At 40.4% G+C, this 18,799-nt stretch overlaps 1 protein-coding gene across 3 annotated transcripts in view; it reads right to left on the bottom strand.

The window, feature by feature from the left end:
• LOC132825844 (rab GTPase-activating protein 1) overlaps positions 1-18,799 on the bottom strand; it is a 182,319-nt gene that overhangs the window by 110,902 nt on the left and 52,618 nt on the right. For all 3 annotated transcript variants that reach the window (XM_060841384.1, XM_060841386.1, XM_060841385.1), the window contains 4 exons: positions 12,557-12,731; positions 9,915-10,072; positions 5,914-6,024; positions 836-902 (listed from right to left, as the gene is read on the bottom strand). In XM_060841384.1, the coding sequence (XP_060697367.1) occupies positions 836-902; positions 5,914-6,024; positions 9,915-10,072; positions 12,557-12,731 (511 nt within the window). The remainder of the gene's footprint in view (positions 1-835; positions 903-5,913; positions 6,025-9,914; positions 10,073-12,556; positions 12,732-18,799) is intronic.

The raw sequence follows: 18,799 nt of genomic DNA, 5'->3' as shown, positions 1-18,799 counted from the left end.
GCAGATTTTGTTGCAATTTATTTATTTTTAAATGTGATTTTTTTTTTGCCATAACAGCTACTGAAACACCACGAAAGTAAAAGGATATCAGGAGTTCAGGCAGACTAGTGACAACTCTACTTTAACTAGAGAGCACAACTATAACAAATCAAGTCTGCCAGTATGGGAATTAATACTCTTAGCTGAACATCTGCAATCTTAACTAGAATATGGTGAAAGTGGCTGTAAAATCAGGAATACTCTGAAGGTCTGCAGAAGCTGTTTGCATTGCTCGTGACTTCAGAATTCAAGCAAGGTTTCATGACGGCTTAGTTTCTATCATTGAAATATTCATCAAACTGGTAAAGTAGAATTGTTGTATTTTTAAAAAATGTATTCCTTAACTGCATCTGTGTTGGTATGCGAGTGGGGCTGGTGATCAAGACTGGGCTTAGATCATAGATATTCATTAGATTGCCTTGTGGTCCATCTGTGTTCTGTTCAAGTTAATGATAAATTGCAAATTTTCGTTTAAGTTATCAACTTAAGATTTGTTATTTGAGAAGTCTGGTTAAGAACAGTTGTGCAATTTTGCAGGTCATGGAAAAGGGGCAGGGGGAGTGGAGGGTCGAGGGGGACATCTGGTAGTAGTCTTTAATCTGGGGTTCACCATGCCTCAGATGACTGGAAAAATTGAGAAGAAAAATCCTTCAAGGAGGTAACTTCAGCAGTTCAGGAACTGAACCCATGTTGGCATCACCAAACGGCCACCCGGGCAATGGAGCCAACCAGAATTCAGAAATTAAAATTGAAATAAATGCTGCTTATAAAAGGCCAAGGATTGTGAATATCTTACCAAATCCAGAAGATGCATATCACTGTTTCGTACGTCTTTGCCAGGACTGAGAAGAAGGCCAAAGCACCTGATGAGAGAACATAACTGAAAACATTGATAAAGTTATGAATGCAATTAAACATTATAACATCCATTTTACTCTGCTCCTACTCATTTGCAGTGCTCTATTCTTAAAAACATGGCCCTCTGTTTTACAGTGCAAATTCTCATTTTAAACACAATAATGTGCAATTTGGCTAATCGACACATTAGCTAAAGTTATTGCAAAATTAACATTGTAGATTGATTCCAATACCAACCATAATGTGAAGATACTTCAAAATTGGACGTATGCAAACAAATTGAATGAACAGTGCTGAGAAGATTAATAGACATCCAACATGGGTTTAAAAATGCAATGATTTGGTAGGATAATTTGTGAATAGACATAAGCAGGACCTATAATAGCAGTACAAGTAGAAGAAACATTCCCTGCAAAAAACTGTTACAAAAAAGAAAGTATTGTTACAAATGTTGATGAGTCAATTGTTGCATTCAAGAAACAAAACCAAGTAGTCCATGAGAAATTTTATTAGGTAGGGAACAACGTAAATTTAGAGGAGATAGTTGAATTAGAACTTGGACTTCTACAATCATGATAATTGAGTGACATTTTTATACTGACAGCTTGTTTGATAAATTCTGAAATCTCTGAGTCACTACAAGTTTAGCAGTACTTAAAACCAGTGAACCAAAATAGCCAAGTTCACTGGTTTTCAGTAGTACTACACTGCCCTCTATATTTTTATTGCAATAACATTGAACTTCATTGGAAACTGATGATTTTAACAGATCAATGTAGATGGATAAATTCAATTCAAATGAATGTTAAATTAATTGAATGCTAAATTTTTAAAGCAGCACACTCTGAATATAAACACTTTCTGATGTACACCAACTACAGATTTTCTTAAGAGCTGGCTATTTCCTCTACACAAAATATTATTTCAAAGAACCAAGCCAAACATCCAAATTAGGACCTGGACTACAACTACTCAGCCCCTCGAGCCAGCTCCACTATTCAATTAAATTGTGGCTAACTCGATTACCTCAAATTCTTGCATGCCCCTATATTCTTTTAGTGGTCTTGTTTATCCATATAGGAAGAAACATGTCAAATTTGGAGCTTAGATTAGATTACCTACAGTATGGAAACAGGCCCTTTCGGCACAACAAGTCTGACCATCCAAAGAGTTACCCACCTAGACCCATTCCCCCACCCTATATTTACCCCTGACTAATGCACCTAACACTACGGGCAATTTAGTATGGCCAATTCATCTGACCTGCAGGCCCTTGGATTGTGAGAGGACACAGGAGCACCCGGAGGAAACCCACGCTGACATGGGGAGAATCTGCAAACTCCACACAGACAGTCGCCTGAGGCGGAAATTGAACCAATGTCCCTGGTGCTGTGAGGCAGCAGTGCTAACCCCTGAGCCACCATGCTGCCCCTGCAGGGACAGGTACATAAACTATAAGACCATGCACAATACACAGCTCTTTATAGTCTCCTCTTAGCAAAGCCAGTATAGAAATAAACTCATCGCCACAATTTCAATGCTCAGTTGGTCGACCAAAGGACAGCCTCAGCAGAAATTTTAATGGCAGCCACAAGAGTCCATTTAATGTGAGTGTGACAGCAGATTGAAGACGACAATAAATTTAATCCACAGAGAATGTGAAAACTTCTGGAGGAAAAGGAACTAATTTATCAAAGACAATTTATAATCAAAACTTTTTTTGTCATTAGTAGGCGAGTGGAACTGCCTGCCGACAACAGTAAGACATTTAAATGGGCATTGGACATACATAAGGGTAATAATGGAACGGTGTAGGTTAGATGGGCATCAGATTGTTTTCGCAGGTTGGCGCAACATCAAGGGCTGAAGGGCCTGTACTACGCTGTAACATTCTATGTTCCATGTCACTTTGATACTAGTTTATTTTCCCTCTAGTGCAAGACCTGATTCTGCATTTTATCTTTAAACCCAGAGTCTAAATGGTGCAGCTTGTATTGTTCTGAATTATAAGAACCTGGTTTCTACTCTCACACGAGGATTTGCTGGCTTCAAATAAACCTATTCATGGTACATGGAAAGCCAGTGTACTGATACATGCCCACACCTTGAATAAATGGGGAAGATTAGCAGCAGGAAAAGCATTAACTGCAAAACCAGCTGCCAGACCCAAAAAAGATACAAAAGGTAATTAACCAGCATTGTGGTAACACCATGGAGTAAAAAGTGAGGTCTGCAGATGCTGGAGATCAGAGCTGAAAATGTGTTGCTGGTTAAAGCACAGCAGGTCAGGCAGCATCCAAGGAACAGGAAATTCGACGTTTCGGGCCAGAGCCCTTCATCAGGAAGGTTCCTGATGAAGGGCTCTGGCCCGAAACGTCGAATTTCCTGTTCCTTAGATGCTGCCTGACCTGCTGTGCTTTAACCAGCAACACAGTAATACCATGGAACAAGAGAGAAGAGCAATTATATTTAGCAAAAGCTTATATTTGCAGCCCAAAATTTGTGCTGATTAATCAAACACCAATGCTGCAGTCCAAAGAACTCTCACCTCCATTACAGAGTGTAGCTCATCACAGACTCAACATCAAAATCCTTGTGTGCACAAAGTTGTGGCACTTACTCAGCAAACAGGTCGGAATAGTTCACGTTGCTGCATTTAGATGCGAGTGAATTGTTAACAGTATAAGAAATCATAATCACAAACAACCTAAAATGTAATTTCGTGGACTTTGATTCCTTAAGGCTGTTAGTATTAGAGATTTATAAAAACATTTATTTTTATTTATTTTTGTTACCTCTTATCTCTCTCATACATACTGTAAAAGTTTGTTCCTTTCTTCCCCCCAAGTCTGTTTCTTGTGTCCCTAGACCTGACGAATGCAAGATGAAATGACTCAAATGCTTTTCTCCTTTTGGCAGTGCTTAAGTTCTGTGCCACCAAACTAGCTTTGGATTTTGCTCCAATAGCCAAGCACCCTGACCCAAATGCTCATGTTATCTAAATGTTCCTGTTAATTGTAAAAATGGCAAACGTTCATAACTAAATCCGAGAATGCCCAGAAGCCCTACAGATGTAGTTTACTTCCAATATCTCAATGGAGAGAGTGTGGTGCTGGAAAAGCACAGGTCAGGCAGCATCCGAGGAGCAGAAGAATCAATGTTTTGGGCATAAGCCCATTCCTGATGAAGGGTTTATATCCTAAATTTCGATTTGCCTGCTCCTTGGATGCTGCCTGACCTGCAGTGCTTTTCCAGCACCACATTCTCAACTCTGATCTCCAGCATCTGCATTTTCTACTTCCAATATCTCAATGTTGTGTACATGGGTTTGAATAATTCTTCCAAATCCTGACTACCTAATTGGTACAAGATTTGAATGTAGTTTATAATTCTTGGTTAGACACTGCCTCAGTGAGGATTTTGATTGTTGAAGAGGGTTTTCTGATCGGGTGAAGAACCGTTCCATCTTGTTAAACACATGATGATTACCTTCAGTGGGCACTACACCAAGTTTGACTCAGTGGCAGCCAGTCCAAACATTCACACAAAAAAAAGTAGCCTTCAATTTAGCAAACAAGCAGCTCTGGCCCTTCACCACAAAAGTTCAGCCCTTTATTGTGCGTGCTGTTTCAGTTTGCTGTTTATTTGTTTTTTGTTACAACCTCTTAGGTCATCACACAGGACACTATATTGAGTCAGAAAGCTGCCCAACATCCACAGAAAACCATTGAAAAAAAAGACAAATCACACAAGGTTCTAGATTAGAGTGGTGCTGGTAAAGCACAGCAGTTCAGGCAGCATCCAAGGAGCACCAGGCTTCCAGCATCTGCAGTCCTTGTTTTTACATACTAAATCACACAAGGTGCTGCCTTTTCAATTGTGTTTGGTTGCAAGAAACAGTCATACAATTATTCAAACCTATGTACAAAACACTGAGGTACTCAGAGTAAGCTTATGGGCAATCTATGGCTTAGATCGGAAAGTCTGTTATTTTACAATTAACAGGGAAGTTTAGATAACGTGAATATTTAGGTCAAGGTGTTCGATTATAGGAGCAAATTTTGAATCTAGTCTGGTGGCATAGAATTTAAGCACTGCTAAAAGTAGATAAAGAGCTAAGTCCTTTCATCATGTACTTACCATGATAAGGACTCAAGAAACAGACTTGGAAAAAGCAGCACAAGTTTATACAGCATAAAGGCAAAAGGAATTCATACATACACTGCACCTTTTTAAATGGAAAATGGAATGACAGACACAATCTCCGCTGCATTGCCATGGCAACAGCCTGACCAAACAGCAATTACCTGCCTGGACAAGAACTTAGACTGAAGGTTAACAGTTCTGGTTTCATCTCCACAGTAATAATGATCTAACAAGTTAGCACTCTCTTCTCATACTATGTTTGTTTTTCTCTGCCCAGGCCCCTCACGATTGTATATTAATATCAGATCTTCTCTTATCACCCTCCAAGGAGAGGAAGTCCAACTTCTTCAACCTATTTTCACAACTGAAACTCATTCTTGAGATTCATTGCATAAAACTTCAAGAATAATCTAATGCATTCACATGCTTCCGAGAATGAGGCACCTGGAACGGACATGATACTGCAGCGGAGGCTAAACTAATGCCTTACACAAATTCAGCATAACCGCCATGCTCATAGGAGTGAAGACCAAAGTAAAAATGGAAAAATAATTACTGAAGTAGTGGACATTGGGATCTACCTATGAGATGGGAAAGGGGAGAAAATTATTGTTGCGTTCTCATCTTAAAACTTCGAAATATGCTCAAACTAACATTGAATCATTTGAAATTCATTCAATGTTTTGGACATATACAGATTTCACTTCACAACACAGCTGATAATGAAGATTTTTAAAGCTATTTCTCACTAGAAATTTAAAACAAAGCACAAAAACGGACTCAATCATATTTGGGACAACAGTGCAATTCAAAAATTAAGCTACTTATCTAATTATCACCTTTTCCTATTTTTCAGGTAAGATCTGATACCTTTCAATGACAAGTTCCTTGTTTGACGATTGCTGCACATAGATCACAATCTTTTTTTCCACTCCTTGCCGAAGTCTGAAACACTGCTTATCCTTATCTTTGGGGACTGCACTGTCAAGAAAAATCCAAATAAAAAAATCAATTCATTTGGGTAATTCATGCAATGAAATTCAGCAAGTTCATAATTCAATATGTTGCACCACAGAAAAAAAATATGATGGGGGTCTCCTTGCTGTGCAAAACAGAAATGTCATACAGTACATTAAAATGTGACTTGGCAGTTTCAGTTAGGCTATGCTGCTGCACAGACAAATAGTCCTAAAATGTGAAATATTGATCTTGTGACACCAAGTACAGATGTACACGTACCTATTTTAAAAAGTAAAATACATTATCCTATAGTATGAACACTCATCTTAAAATCATAAATTAGGGCTGCATGTTGGCTCAGTGATTAGCACTTGCCTCACAGCTCCAGAGAACCAGTCAATTCCAGACTCGGGTGACTATGTGGACTTTGCACATTCTCCCAGTATCTGCATAGGATTCCACCCATAGTCCAAAGATATGCAGGTTAGGTTGATTGGCTGTGCTAAATTGACCTTGGTGCAAGCTAAGCGGGTTAGCCATGATAAATACAAGGTTACAGGGTAGGGTGTGTGTCTGGATGGGATGCTCTTCAGGAGGTACAGTGTGGACTAAATGGGCCAAATGTCTTGCTTCCATACGGTAGAGATTCTATGATTCTGTCTCCCAAAAAAATTAAAAGATCCTTTTCAATATTTTTCAAAAGAACTACTTCTATAACTTATTAAAATAGAGACAATGATAATATTTTGCCCTTCAGCAAGATGACAACTTAGCAGGTCATGGTCGCAACTTAAGCTGAAAAGTTATCTCCTATATTCAACTATTCTACTAATTTTATCCAATCAATGTGCTAGAATAGAGAAATAGAGAAGGCATGTCAGAAAGGCAAGGTCACATTGATCATGGGAGACTTCAATATGCAGGTGGACTGGGTAAATAATGTTGCTAGTGGATCCAAAGAAAGGGAATTCATGGAACGCTTACAGGATGGCTTTTTGGAACAGCTTGTCATGGAGTCCACAAGGGAGCAGGCTATTCTGGACCTAGTGCTTTGCAATGAACCAGACTCTATAAAAGATCTTAAAGTAAGGGAACCCTTAGGAAGTAGCGATCATAATATGGTAGAGTTCAGTCTGGAGTTTGAAAGAGAGAAGGCAAAATCGGATGTAATGGTGTTCCAGTTAAATAAAGGTAATTATGAGGGCATGAGAGAGGAACTGATGAAAATAGACTGGAAGCAGAGGCTAGCGGGGAAGACAGTAGAGCAAAAATGGCAGGAGTTTGTGGGTATAATTGAGGACACTGTACAGAGGTTCATCCCCAAGAAAAGAAAGATTATCCGGGGAGGGATTAGACAACCATGGCTGACAAAGGAAGTCAGGAAATGTATTAAAGAAAAAGAGAGATCCTTTAAAGTGGCCAAGAGCAGTGGGAAATCAGAAGATTGGGAAGGCTACAAAAACAAACAGAGGATAACAAAGAGAGTAATAAGAAAGGAGAGGATCAAATATGAAGGTAGGCTAGCCAGTAATATTAGAAATGATAGAAATGAGAGAGGCGGCTGAGGAAATAGCGGAGGCATTGGTTGAGATCTTTCAAGAGTCACTGGAGTCAGGGAAGGTCCCGGATGATTGGAAGATCGCTGTTGTAACCCCCTTGTTCAAGAAAGGATCAAGACAAAAGATGGAAAATTATAGGCCAATTAGCCTAACCTCGGTTATTGGTAAAATTCTAGAATCCATCATTAAGGATGAGGTTTCTAAATTCTTAAAGCAGAGTCTGATTAGAACAAGTCAATATGGATTTAGTAAGTGGAGGTCATGCCTGACAAACCTGTTGGAATTCTTTGAAGAGGTGACAAGTAGGTTAGACCAGGGAAACCCAGTGGATGTGGTCTATCTAGACTTTCAAAAGGCATTTGATAAGGTGCCACACGGGAGGCTGCTGAGCAAGGTGAGGGCCCATGGTGTTCGAGGTGAGCTACTGGGATGGATTGAGGATTGGCTGTCTGGTAGAAGGCAGAGAGTTGGGATAAAAGGGTCTTTTTCAGAATGGCAGCCGGTGACGAGTGGTGTCCCTCAGGGTTCAGTGTTGGGGCCACAGCTTTTCGCATTATATATTACTGATCTGGATGAAGGGACTGGGGGCAGTCTAGCAAAGTTTGCAGATGATACGAAGTTAGGTGGACAGGCAGGTAGTACTGAGGAAGTGGGGAGGCTACAGAAGGATCTAGACAGTTTGGGAGAGTGGTCCAGGAAATGGCTGATGGAATTCAACGTGAGCAAATGTGAGGTCTTGCACTTTGGCAAAAAGAGTAAAAGTATAGACTACTTTCTAAATGGTGAGAAAATTCATAAAGCCAAAGTACAAAGGGATCTGGGAGTGCTAGTCGAGGATTCTCTAAAGGTAAACATGCAGGTTGAGTCCGTGATTAAGAAAGCGAATGCAATGTTGTCACTTATCTCAAGAGGGTTGGAATATAAAAGCAGCGATGTGCTACTGAGACTTTATAAAACTCTGGTTAGGCCCCATTTGGAGTACTGTGTCCAGTTTTGGTCCCCACACTTCAGGAAGACATACTGACACTGGAGCGGGTCCAGCGGAGATTCACACGGATGATCCCTGGAATGGTAGGTCTAACTTATGAGGAACGGCTGAGGATCCTGGGATTGTATTCATTGGAGTTTAGAAGATTAAGGGGAGACTTAATAGAGACGTACAAGATAATACATGGCTTGGAAAGGGTGGATGCTAGGAAATTGTTTCCATTAGGTGAGGAGACTAGGACCCGTGGACACAGCCTTAGAATTAGAGGGGGTAAATTCAGAACAGAAATGCGGAGACATTTCTTCAGCCAGAGAGTGGTGGGCCTGTGGAATTCATTGCCACAGGGTGCAGTGGAGGCCAGGACGCTAAATGTCTTCAAGACAGAGACTGATAGATTCTTGTTGTCTCGAGGAATTAAGGGATACGGGGAGATCGCTGGTAAGTGAAGTTGAAATGCCCATGTCATGATTGAATGGCGGAGTGGACTCGATGAGCCGAATGGCCTTACTTCCACTCCTATGTCTTATGGTCTTATAGAATGCTCCATACTCCTTAGCCAATGAAGTTTCTTCCAGATTTCCACTTGATTCTTTGGTGACAATCATTGTTGGATGCCCTCTTAATTAGGCTCTCCCACAAGAAGAAACATTTTCTGTGCGTTCACTTTATCAAACCTTCCATAATTTTGGAAAACCTTTATTTAGTAATCAATTAAGCTTATTTATTCAGAGGGGAAAAAAAGACCACTTTTCTTTAACAGGCAAAATCCCAAAAGGTCAGAGTATTGAGTACAGGAATTGGGAGGTCATGTTGTGGCTGTACAGGACATTGGTTAGGCCACTGTTGGAATATTGTGCGCAATTCTGGTCTCCTTCCTATCAGAAAGATGTTTTGAAACTTGAAAGGGTTCAGAAAAGATTTACAAGGATGTTGCCAGGGTTGGAGGATTTGAGCCAGGCTGGGGCTGTTTTCCCTGGAGCGTTGGAGGATGAGGGGTGACCTTATAGAGGTTTACAAAATTATGAGGGGCATGGATAGGGTAAATAGGCAAAGTCTTTTCCCTGGGGTTGGGGAGTCCAGAACTAGAGGGCATAGGTTTAGGGAGAGAGGGGAAAGATATAAAAAAGCGACCTATGGGGCAACTTTTTCACACCGAGGATGATATGGGTACAATTGCAACATTTAAGAGGCATTTGGATGGTTATATGAATAGGAAGGGTTTGGACGGATATGGGCCAGGTGCTGGCAGGTGGGATTAGATTGGGTTGGGATATCTATTCAGCATGAATGGGTTGGATCGAAGGGTCTGTTTCCATGCTGTACATCCCTATGATTAAAACTCTGACTATAACTTGGGAAAATACCTGAAATATCCTTTGCCATCATCTTCTTTTATCTCCAGTGAAACAGTAAATGTGAATATATCACTGTCTGGTGTTAGTGTTGGTGGATTGGCTGAGAGAGGAGTCTGCTTTGCAGACCGTCGGAAGGCTGTCGCAAAGCTGTAGAGAATGCGACTTACCTAAAATTGATTGAGAAAAAAATACATCAGCTACAAGAAGGCAATCTTGTGTTCAGGATAGAATAATTTCCAAAAATTGAGTCTCTAATTTCAATAAGTACTTTAAGTGAAATATTTCTAGAATCCCAAATTTCCAATAGTAAATTCCTATTCCCAAAATTTTAACAAGTACAGACTAAAACAAATCCATTCAGAGTCATACAGCACGGAAGCACACCCTTCAGTCCAAACCATCCATGTTGACCAAGTTTCCCAAACTAAACTCGCCCCACTTGCCTGCATTTGGCCCACATCCCGCTAAACCTTTCCTATTCATGTATCTGTTCAAATACCCTTTAAATGTTGTAACTGAACCAGCATTTACCACTTCCTCTGGCAGGTTATGCCACATCTGAACCAGTGTGTGTGAAAACACTGCCACTCAGGTCCCCTCAATCTTTCTCTCACCTTAAAAAATATGCCTTCTAGTTTTGAGTTCCCTAACCCTAGGAAAAAGACCATTGCTATTCACCTTAACCATGCCCTTCATTATTTTATAAACCTTGAAGATCACCCTTCAACCTCCTCCGCTCCAGTGAAACAAGTCAAAGCTTATTCAACCTCTCCTTATAACTTAAACCCTCCCCCAGCAATATCCTTGTAAATCTCTTCTGAACCCTCCCAATTTAATAACATCCTTCCTATAGCAGACCGAACAGAACTGTACACAGTACTCCAATAGTGGCCTTACCAACATCCTGTACAAAGGCAACAAGACAGTCCAACTCCATGATCTAAACAAGTGTGCTAAATGCCTTCTTAACTACTGTCTACCTGTGATGCAACTTTCAAAGAACTTTTTCTTGAACACCTCTGTTTCTCTGTGGGGCAATGTTCTAACTGTACCTGCATTTACTGTAGAAATCTTGTCCTTGTTCATCTTACCAAAATACAACACCTCACATTTATCCAAATTAAACTCAACCTGCCACTCCTCAGCCCATCAGCCCAACAGATCAAGATTCCTATATAACGTTAGAAGACCTCCTTCATTGCCCACTACACCACCAATTTTAGTGTCATCTGCAAACTTATTAACCATGCCTCCTAAATTCTCATCCAAATTGTTTATATAAAGTGACAAACAACATTGGACCCTGTGGAACACCACTTGTCACAAGCATCTAGTCTGAGAAACAACCCTCCACCACCACCTTGTGTCTGCTCCCATCAAACCAATTTTGTATCCAATTGGAAGTTCTCCCTGAATTTCATGTGACCTTACTTTATTCACCAAGCTACCATGCAGAACCTGATCAAAGGCCTTACTAAAGTCCACGTAGAAACATCTACCACTCTGCCATCATCTATCTTTTTGGTCCTGTCCTCAAAATCTCAATCAAGCTTGAGACATGATTTCCCACGCACAAAGACATGTTGACACGAGTCAGTGCTTGTGTCTCCAAATGCATATAAATCCTCGCTCTCTGAATACTCTCCAACAATCCACCCACCACTGGTGTCAGAGTCACCAGTCTATCGTTCCTAGGGGTCTCTCTACATTAGTCACCATTAGGTCCTCTGGCAACTCATCCATGGCTATAGATGATATAAATATCCCTTCTAGAGGTCCTGCAATTTCTTCCCTAGCTTCCAAACAACATCCTGGAATACTCTTGACCAGCTCTCAGAGTTGTCCATCTTTATGGGGTTTTTTTAAAAGACTCCCAGCACCTTCATTTTTTGTAATGTGAACTATTTTTAAGACATCTATATTTATTTATACAAGTTACCGAGCCTCCATGTCTTTTGGCACACTAAATAATGAAGTGAAATATTTGTTTAGTATCTCTCCCAGCTCCTGTGGTTCCATACAGGCGATCTTTTGCTGATCTTTCGAGGGCCCTATTCTCTCCTTAGTTGCTCTTAATGTACTTTTAGAATCTCTTTGGAGTACCCTTAACCTTATCTGATCACTGATTTCTCATATCCCCTTTCCACCTTGCTGATTTGCCTCTTAAGAATGCCCCTACACTCCTTATACTCTTCAGCAGAATCACTTGATTCCAGTTGCCTATACCTAACCTATGCTTCATTATTTTTGACCAAATATCTTTATTCATCCATTATTCCCTACTCCTCCCAGCCTTACCCTTCACTCTAACAGAAGTGTCCAAGATACAAAATATTTGTAATGCAATATCAATCCAACAGTTGAGAGCCCTGCCACTAATAACCTGACCATAACAAGAACATAATGGTAATAACATTTGAACACATTATGTTTTGAAAGTAAGTTTGGCAATTTCAAATACCAAAAATAAACTCCAACAACCCTCTCACATCAAGGCCAGCACAAATTTAAAAAATTCTCTACTAAACATTTCAAGCATATCCTCCAAATACTGACCGCCTATTCAATTAATCCACCACTGCAGTACTTTTAATAAATAAGTTACTTATAACATCTGTCATTTCTAAAATGTATGAAAACTTAAGGCTTACTGCTTCTTGTATTTCACATCGAAAGACATGAATTCTGAAAATTTCTGCATTGTAGTGACTTTCAGTGAAGGCAAAGCAATCACTCTCAGAAGTACCATCATGTCCTCGGACACAGAAAAGGATTTTATAGATTGGATAGTTTGCTATTTCGGTGTTCGTTTGTGGATCAAGCAGTCTGTAAATAAATCAGAAAATACTGTTATAGCACCTTCTGAACTAAATATTTTTCTCTCAAATTTTACTTTGTGTCTCGTGTGCTTTATTCAGATCATGCAACACAAGCTTCCAACATGGGACAAACCGAATCCACACATCACTGCAGTTTTGGCCCAAATTCACACAGGAACAATTCTTGCTCCAATTTCTTTCCATTCACAAGATACGATACCAGATGTCAGCTCAGTCCCTCCTCACATTAAGACAGTATATTGTGGAACTGTGCCCAGAATCACACTTTTGTTCTTACATTCCAGTCACACTTTTCTCAAAATTTAAAAAAATACAACTTTGAATAATCTGCATATATTCACTACATGTGCTTACAGTGGTTTGCAGAAGACATTTTCAACACAGCAAGTTAATTGCAACTGCAAAACGTCCTGTCATTTGATACCTCTGATTATAATATATTACAAATGTGAATACAATAGCAGTTATAACACAGAACATAGGAAATACAGCACCATACAGGCCCTTAGACTCTTGATGTTACACTGACCTTTTATCTTACTTTAAGATCAAACTAACCTACATTTTGCTATCATACATGTGCCTATCCAAGAATCACTTAAATGTCCTAATGTATCTATCACTGCTGGCACTGTTTTCCATGCATCCAACACTTTGTGTAAAGATCCAACCTGTAACATCTCGTTTAAACCTTCCTGTTATCACCTTAAAATTATGCCCTCCTGTGATAGCCATTTCTACCCTGGGAAAAGGTATTCACTCTATGCTTGTCATTATTGCACATCTCTATCAAGTCACGTCTCATCCTTTTTCGCTCCAATGAGACAAACCTGAGCCCCCTCAACCTTTCTCCAAAAGACACGCCCTCCAGTCCAGGCAGCATCCTGATAAATCTCCTCTGCACCCTCTCTGAAGCTTCCACATTCTTCTTATAATGATGTGATCAGTACTGAACACAACATTCCAAGTGTGGTCTAACCAGGGTTCTACAGGCCTGCAGTATAACCTCACAGCTCTTAAACTCAATCCCACTGCTAATGAAAAGCCAACACACCAAATGCTTTTCTTAACAACCCTATCAACTTGGATGGCAACTTTGAAACATCTATGCATGTGGACTCCAAGATCCTTTCGTTCCTCCACACCGCCAAGAATGCTGCATTTAACCCTGTAATCGACCTTCCAAAATGAATCACTTCACACGTGTCCAGGTTGAACTCCATCTGCCACTTATCAGCCCAGTTCTGCATCCTGTCAATGCCCTGTTACAACCTACAACAGCCCTCCACATTACCCACCACTCTACCAACCTTTGTGTCAGTAACCTTACTAAGCTGCCCTCCCATTTCCTCATCCAAGTTGTTTATAAAAATCACAAAGGGCAGATATCCCAGAGTAGATCTCTGTGGAACACCACTGGTCACTAAGCTTCAGGCTGATTACTTTCCACCTACTACCACTCTCTGTCTTCTATGGGCCAGCCATTCCTGCATCCAACAGCCAAATTTCCCTGCATCCCATGCCTCATTACTTCCTGAATTAGCCTACCATGGGGAACCTTATCAAATGCCTTGCTAAAATCCATGTAACAACACCACATCCACTGCTCTACCTTCAATGTGTTTTATCGCATCCTCAAATAATTCAATAAGGCTTGTGGGGCATGACCTGCCACTCACAAAACCATGATGACTATTTCTAATCAAACTATGCTTTTCAAATAATTGTAAATGCTGTCTCTCAGAATCTTCTCCAATAATTTGCCCACCACCAACATAAGACTGACCAGTCTGTAATTTCCAGGGTTATCCCTATTCCCTTTCTTGAAAAAGGAAATAACATTTGCCACCCTCCAATCATCTGGAACTATTCCAGTGGACAGTGAGGATGCCAAGATCATCGCCATAGGTGCAGCAATCTCTTCCCTTGCTGCCTGTTGTAACCTTGGGTTATCCCATCTGGCCCAGGGGATTTATTTATTCTCATGTTTTTCAAAATATCCAGCACATTCTCCTTCGTAACAAAAACCTGTTCAATCTATCAGCCTGTTTCACGTTGTCCTCACAAATGACAAGGCCCCTCAAACTAGTGAATACTGAAGCAAAGTATTCTCCCTTACCTCCTCCAACTACAGGCACAAGTTCCCTCCACTATCCCTGGTCAACCCTACCCTCACTGGCCATCCTCTTGTGCTTCACACAAGTGTAGAATGTCTTGGGTTTTCCTTAATCCTACCTGCCAAGGCTTTTCCATGCCCCCTTCTAACTTACCTCAGTCCATTCTTCAGTTCCTTCCTGGCTACATTGTCATCCTCTAGAGCCCTGCCTGATCCTGGCTGCCTCAATCTTAATTAAGCCTCCTTATTCCTCCTGACTAGATGTTCCAGAGCTCTTGTCATCTAAGGTTGCTTCACCCTACTTTCCCTTCCTTGCCACAGTGGGACAAACCTATCCAGCTCTCGCAGCAATGCTCCCTAATCAACTTCCACATTTCTATTATGCATTCCCCTGAGAATATCTGCTCCTAATTTATGGTCCACAGTTCCTGCCTAATGGCATTGTAAGTCCCCTTCCCCCAATTAAATGCATTCCCATATGGTCAGCTCCTAACCCTCTCCATGACCATAGTAAAGGTCAGGGAGTTGTGATCACTGTCACTGAAATGCTCTCCCACCAAGAGATCTGACACCTGACCTGGTTCATTGCCAAGCACAGATTTCAAAATGGCCTCCTCTCTAGTCGATCTATCTACATAGAGTCAAGAATCCTTCCTGGATACACCTGACAAAGTCTGCTCCATCCAAACTATTTGTACAAAGGACATTCCAATCAATATTAGGGAAGTTGAAGTCACCTATAACAACTGCCCTGTTACTTCTGCACCTTTCCAAAATCTGCATCCCAATCTGTTCCTGTCTCTCTGTTGCTATTGGGCATTCTATAGGGAACTCCCAATAAAGTGACTGCTCCTTTCCTGTTTCTGACTTCCCCATACTGACTCAGTAGACAAATCCTTCTCGAAATCTCCCTTTCTGCAACTGTGATACTATCCCTGATTAGCATTGCCACTTCCCCACTTCTTTGACCACCCTCCCTATTCCTTTTGAAACATCAAAACCCCAGAACATCCAACAACCATTCCTGCCCCTGTGATATCCAAGTGTCCGTAATGGTCACAATATCATAGCTCCAAGTACTGATCCATGCTTTAAGTTCATCACCCTTATTTCTGATACTTGGAGTCATAGAGATGTACAGCATGGAAACAGACCCTTCGGTCCAACACGTCCATGCCGACCAGATATCCAACCCGATCTAGTCTCACCTGCCAGTACTCGGCTATTGCGTTAAAACAAACACACTTCAATCCATTACACTGACTGTAACTTTGCCCCATCAACTGTCTATCCTTCCTCACAGACAGTTATTTCCTAAGCACAGTTGCAGGACTGTCTCTCACACACACACAGATTTTCTTGGGTTGGATTCCATTGGTGCAATAAATTTTCCTACATCATGTATTCAAGAAAAAGCCAGTTGTCCATAGACCAGCTAATAATTGCTGCTTTGAAAGTTAAGCGTATAGTAATCCTACAAAATAGTTCCAAATGAGAACAAAATATAAGGGCAAAAATGGAGGTTGTGTAGAGGGGAGGTTTATTCAGAAGAACAGACTTGAGGAGATTTGAAAACTAAAGATAAAATTAGCTGGGAATCAGTACAGGTACACAATCCCCTTACCGGAAATACCAAAATCCAAAAAGCTCTAAATTCTGAAGTTTTTTTGTTTTTTTCCTCCATAAAAAGGATTTTTGACATGCAAACAGTTAGCTCAACCCACATCACTCAGATGTGACGTTGGGGGAGGGAGGGGGCACTGGCAGACACCAATTCTGTCTCAGCGCTCATGGTACTCACAGGTGCATCTGCTATTAGGCAAGATGTTTTTCAATTTCACCATTAAACTGTCTCTTATTCCAAAATCCAAAAAATTCAGAATTCCAAAAACCAGCTGGCCCTGAGGATTTTGAATAATGGATTGCGTACCTGTTATATTCACAGATGTGGAAGACTGAAGAGTCAATCTGTCAGTTGTGCAGAAAATATTAGTTTTTGTACAGTGAATAAATGACTAATCAAAGATATGAAAGGACTTCAATTAGATAACATACAAAAATATAAAAAATATCAATGGAATAGCTCAAATCTAATAAACCAGAAAAGTTAAATACTGACAAAGAGTCATCCACACTCAAAGCATTAGCTTGCTCTCTCTCCATGGATGCTGCCTGATCCACTGATTTCCAGCATTTTGTTTTCAGTCAAAATTAAATACCACCTTGCTGTGAAACAAATTCTTAAAGACGGTTTCCTTTTAGGTAAAATCAAAGTTTTTAATCTTGCACTGTTAAATCTGTCTTGAATAAGGGGCAACAATTTACACAGCACGAGAAGAGGGTGCTGGCTGGTTGGGTCAGTGTTGACATGGATATGAGCAGGAACTAGCGAGTTTTGAGAAGATTTGTAGCTCAGGTTGAGGTTTTGGATGTAGGTTTGCTCACTGAGCTGGAAGGTTCACCTCCAGACATTTCTTTACCCTACTAGGTAACATCTTCAGTGGGCCTCAGGCGAAGCAATGCTGAAAATAAGTAGAAAATAGGAATTTTCAGCATTGCTTCACCCGAGGCCCATTGAAGATGTTACCTAGCAGGGTAATGAAACATCTGGAAATGAACCTTCTACCTCAGCAGCAAACCTACATCCAAAATGCAGCAGGAACGTTTAACTATCAAGTGAAATTGCTCCTCCAAGCAAGCAGATAGGTCAGGATGTTGGCATGGCTAAGCAGCACCGATTAGCAGTTTCTATGACCCCCTCCTTTACCCCAATAAAAATTAAGTTTATGTAAGAGTTCTTTTTGGCTACAGGATCCTGTACACAACTTCAAGCATGTGCAAATGTGCTGTACCATGAGACAGACTGCAATTGAAATTGTCAACTGTCCCAATAATAAATGTTGTCCAAGAACAGAATCATATCCATTGTAGCAAATAACGTTTTGAAGCTTGTAAATAGATTGAACATAATCAGCATGCTTCCCAACGCGAATGGTCAATGGAATGCCTTGTTCATTATGATCTGCCAGTCATTAATACATAGTGCCTATATTTCTGGAATCACAACAGCACAGAATCTATCACTGTACTCATTTCAGAAATACGCAAAACAACAACTTGTTCAAATTTGAGAAAAAAAAATTCTGCTTTTTCAAGGTGGACCAGGCACCACTTAGAGCCAGAAGTGGTAGCCATAGGCCCTTTTTATTGAACTCTACAATATAGAGCAACCGATACGATCATGGCAGTCATTAGGACACAGGATAGCTTTGATATGCCCTCAGCAAGATTATACAGCGAGCAGTTGGATACATCATTATTCACGAAGTTTCCAATAAGATTGATCTTGTACTACTGGGAACGTCAGAATCCTAGTGCATATATTGACTAGTGAACATAAGCTTTCAATAAGTAGTGGCAGAGAACTGACTGGTAATTTTCACAACAGCAACGAAAGGAAGCTTACTTGTTTGCTCCATTTCAAATAGAAGTTTGAGTGGAGTTTACCAAATTGTATTGAGAATTTAAATAAGAAATAGGTTTATTGTCACGTACTCACATGAGTACAATGAAAAGTTTACATAGTATTCACTTATGGCGCCATCTAAAGTACAAAGGTAGCTAAATACAGGATGTTAGTAATAAATTGGAAAAACAAAAGAAATAAAAAAAGTTTAGCTTCACAGTTCTTCAAACAGACCATGCTAAGCCTCGCTTCGAGACCACACCAAACTTGAGCTTGGGCTGCCTGCACTTACTGCTGCCGCAGATGCTCACTCTCCACCGCGTTGGGCTCGCTTTCCTCCACACTGCACAAATTTGCTCTCCACACATGATAAGTAGATTAAAGTAAGGGAAAAAAGAAGAGTGCTATGTTGCTATTCCAGCATCATCTTGGAATTTAAATAAGCTGCAGATTCAAATATTGCAAACAGGAA

This window comes from Hemiscyllium ocellatum, chromosome 21, assembly GCF_020745735.1.
Source record: "Hemiscyllium ocellatum isolate sHemOce1 chromosome 21, sHemOce1.pat.X.cur, whole genome shotgun sequence".
Taxonomy (NCBI): domain Eukaryota; kingdom Metazoa; phylum Chordata; class Chondrichthyes; order Orectolobiformes; family Hemiscylliidae; genus Hemiscyllium; species Hemiscyllium ocellatum.
Note: the sequence above shows the minus strand (reverse complement) of the source record. Positions and strands in the feature narration are given on the sequence as shown.